General features: G+C 59.7%; 1 protein-coding gene across 1 annotated transcript in view; it reads right to left on the bottom strand.

Annotated features, from left to right (window-relative positions):
• Positions 1–683: 683 nt before the first annotated feature.
• The window catches only part of TANC2 (tetratricopeptide repeat, ankyrin repeat and coiled-coil containing 2), a gene marked incomplete at its 5' end in the record, with an annotated part of 14,565 nt that continues 12,747 nt past the window's right edge, over positions 684–2,501 (bottom strand). The window contains one exon of the mRNA XM_008947565.1: positions 684–2,496. Coding sequence (XP_008945813.1) covers positions 684–2,496 — 1,813 coding nt within the window. The remainder of the gene's footprint in view (positions 2,497–2,501) is intronic.

Here is a 2,501-nt window from a genome sequence, read left to right as displayed (position 1 = left end):
GTCGGGGCAGCTGGCAGGGAGCTTGCGAAGCAGCAAAGCGCTGAGGGATTCCCACCCCTCCCAGCTGATGACACGATTAAAGAAGGAAGGAATCCAACTGGATTAAGCGGCTCTAAGCCAGATGAAGCAGGGTGCTTGTTGTGCATAGCTACCTGGTACCAAAACATATCGTGCCCTCGCTCGCTGCGGGGAGTTTGCTTGGGGGCAAAGAGCCAAACGACCCGGCTGGCACGGGGCCCTGCAGATGCAGCCTTGGGAAAGGCTCCTGGGATCCCTGCTCTGCTCCCGCTAGGAATTCCCATCAGAACTGAACAGGAGCTCATCGAGACAAAAGAAATCAATTTAAATCAAACGCGATCGTCTCTCGGAAAAAGAGCCGGAAAAACACCTCCCACTGCGTGGGGCTGTTTCGGGACCACCCCGCACCACGGGCTAAGACATCCTGGTTGGGAACTTGGCTGGAATTGGGCAAACGATACTGGCTTGGCTGATGGTGGCTTCAGGGTCGGCTGGGGAACGGAAGGGCTGGAGCACGTGCACGGCTGTCTGACCACCACACAAAGTACCGGAGCAACTTGGTCATGTAGCTACCAAAGAGAAATAAAAATAAGAATAATATGCATGGAAATCAAGCTTGGAAGTGTGTGCTGAAAACATGAGGGTCTTACTCCAACAAGCGTCTTTTACACATTAGACTCCACAAATGGTCTCTTTGGTTTGATTGGGGATGTCTGCCCTTGCCTGGAGTCCCTGGAGAGCTGCCTGTACAGGTTGTCCTGGTAGGCCTGCGCCACTGGCAGCGTCCTTGCCACCTTGACGTCGGGGTACGAGGAGGCTTGGGTGACTCTCTCCAGGAGGTCTCCCCGGGACCCATTGGCCAGCATCCCATGGGGGCTGTAATAGTCTTCCTCTAGCAAATGGCCATTCTGTGCATTGTTGGTTTTGTTATAAAAGGCAATGTTGCTGATCGAAGAAGGCGGGCTGAACGACTCCGGCTGAGGGAGGTTGCCGGGAGACGTCGGACTGATGACAGTGTCCACTGACGACACGGCCCAGGTCCGGTTCTGCTGATGGAGGTGGGGGTACTGCTGAGTCCGAGCGGTTTTATCTATGATTCCCATGAAGGGCGTGGTCCGGGAACGGGCGGGCTCGCTGGGGTAACCCCCCTGCGTGGGCGAGACCGGCGAGAGCTCGTCGCAGGCCCTGTCGTAGGCTGGCTTGAGGGGGATCTCCATCTGCTGAATCGAGGCGGACGGGCGGAAGTTGGGGGTCAGGTTGGAGGTGGAGGAGATGCTATTGCTGGAAGGGGAGAAGCGGAGGCCGACGCTCTGAGAGTGCAGCAGGGGCCTCGGAGTCGGCGGGTGAGGCTTGATCTCGCTGGGATTGACCGTGATGGGCCTTCTTATGAGGTGAGACACATCTGGAGAGCCCAGCTGGCTGGCGGGGAGGGGAGAGCGCTCCAGGTCAAGCTTCGAGTGACACACCGGGTAGTAGGAAGCGGACTGGCTCCGCCCGATCTGAGGGGTCTGGCTGTACCTCATCCCCCCCCTGTACGCCGAGGACGGTCTCTGCGGAAGGTCTTCTTTAGCCAGCCCCCCGTGCTGGCAGATGGCCCCCGCGCTGAGGCTCGCCTGAACGTGCTGCACCGGCCTGCTGTCGCCCACGATGCCCCCGATGGAACCCTGGTAGACCAGCCTGCTCTGGCCGACCCCCATCTCTCCCGACGCCGACTGGTACTTGCTGGCCATCGAGTGGGCGACCTGGCTGTACGCGCCCGTTGGGATGACGGTGCTCGAGTGCACGGCCGAGCTGGGCTGGTGGCGCCTCACGATCTGCGCCTTGGCTGGCTGCAGCCTCAGGCCCTGCTGGGGCACGGCCACGGGGAGCTGGGGCATCTGGAAGGACCTCTGCGTCATCTTGGACAACGGAGACTTTGGTCTGCCAGGCAGCTGGCCGACTCCGCTGGGCTCCTGCTGGTAACGAACCGGGGAACCGGACTGCGAGCGGTACACGCTCATGCTTTCTGCTGGGGGGCTGGCACGGTACTGAGGACCCCTGCGAAGAGGAGAAGGCGGTGGGCTTTGATACTCCTTCCCTTGACCTCCCACGGGAGGAGGGCTGAAGCGGTAAGAGGAGCCCTGGTGAGCAGGGGATGTGTGCGGAGGACTGGGTCTATAATGGGAGTTCTGGTGCGTCGGAGACAGAGCAGGAGACGTGGACTGGTACCCTTGCCTGGTTGGTGAACCCACAGAGCTATTGGACCTGAAGTCAAAGACCTGATGAGAGCCAAGAGGTGAGCCAGAAATATAGGCTGAGTCCCTGTGAGCTGGGGACGGGGGTGGGCTCTGGATGATGGGCAGCCCTTGGTTTGGCCTGGACTCTGTCTGCAAGCCAATGGAAACATTTTCTACATCCTGCTCAAGGTATTCCTCCTCAAAGATATCTTGCACAGAATACAGCTCCTCGTGCTGGGCTTCAGGCTCAGGCTCCACCGGGAGCGG

Source organism: Merops nubicus, unplaced genomic scaffold (genome assembly GCF_000691845.1).
Source record: "Merops nubicus isolate BGI_N331 unplaced genomic scaffold, ASM69184v1 scaffold35550, whole genome shotgun sequence".
Taxonomy (NCBI): domain Eukaryota; kingdom Metazoa; phylum Chordata; class Aves; order Coraciiformes; family Meropidae; genus Merops; species Merops nubicus.
This window is presented reverse-complemented; position numbering and strand designations above follow the sequence as displayed.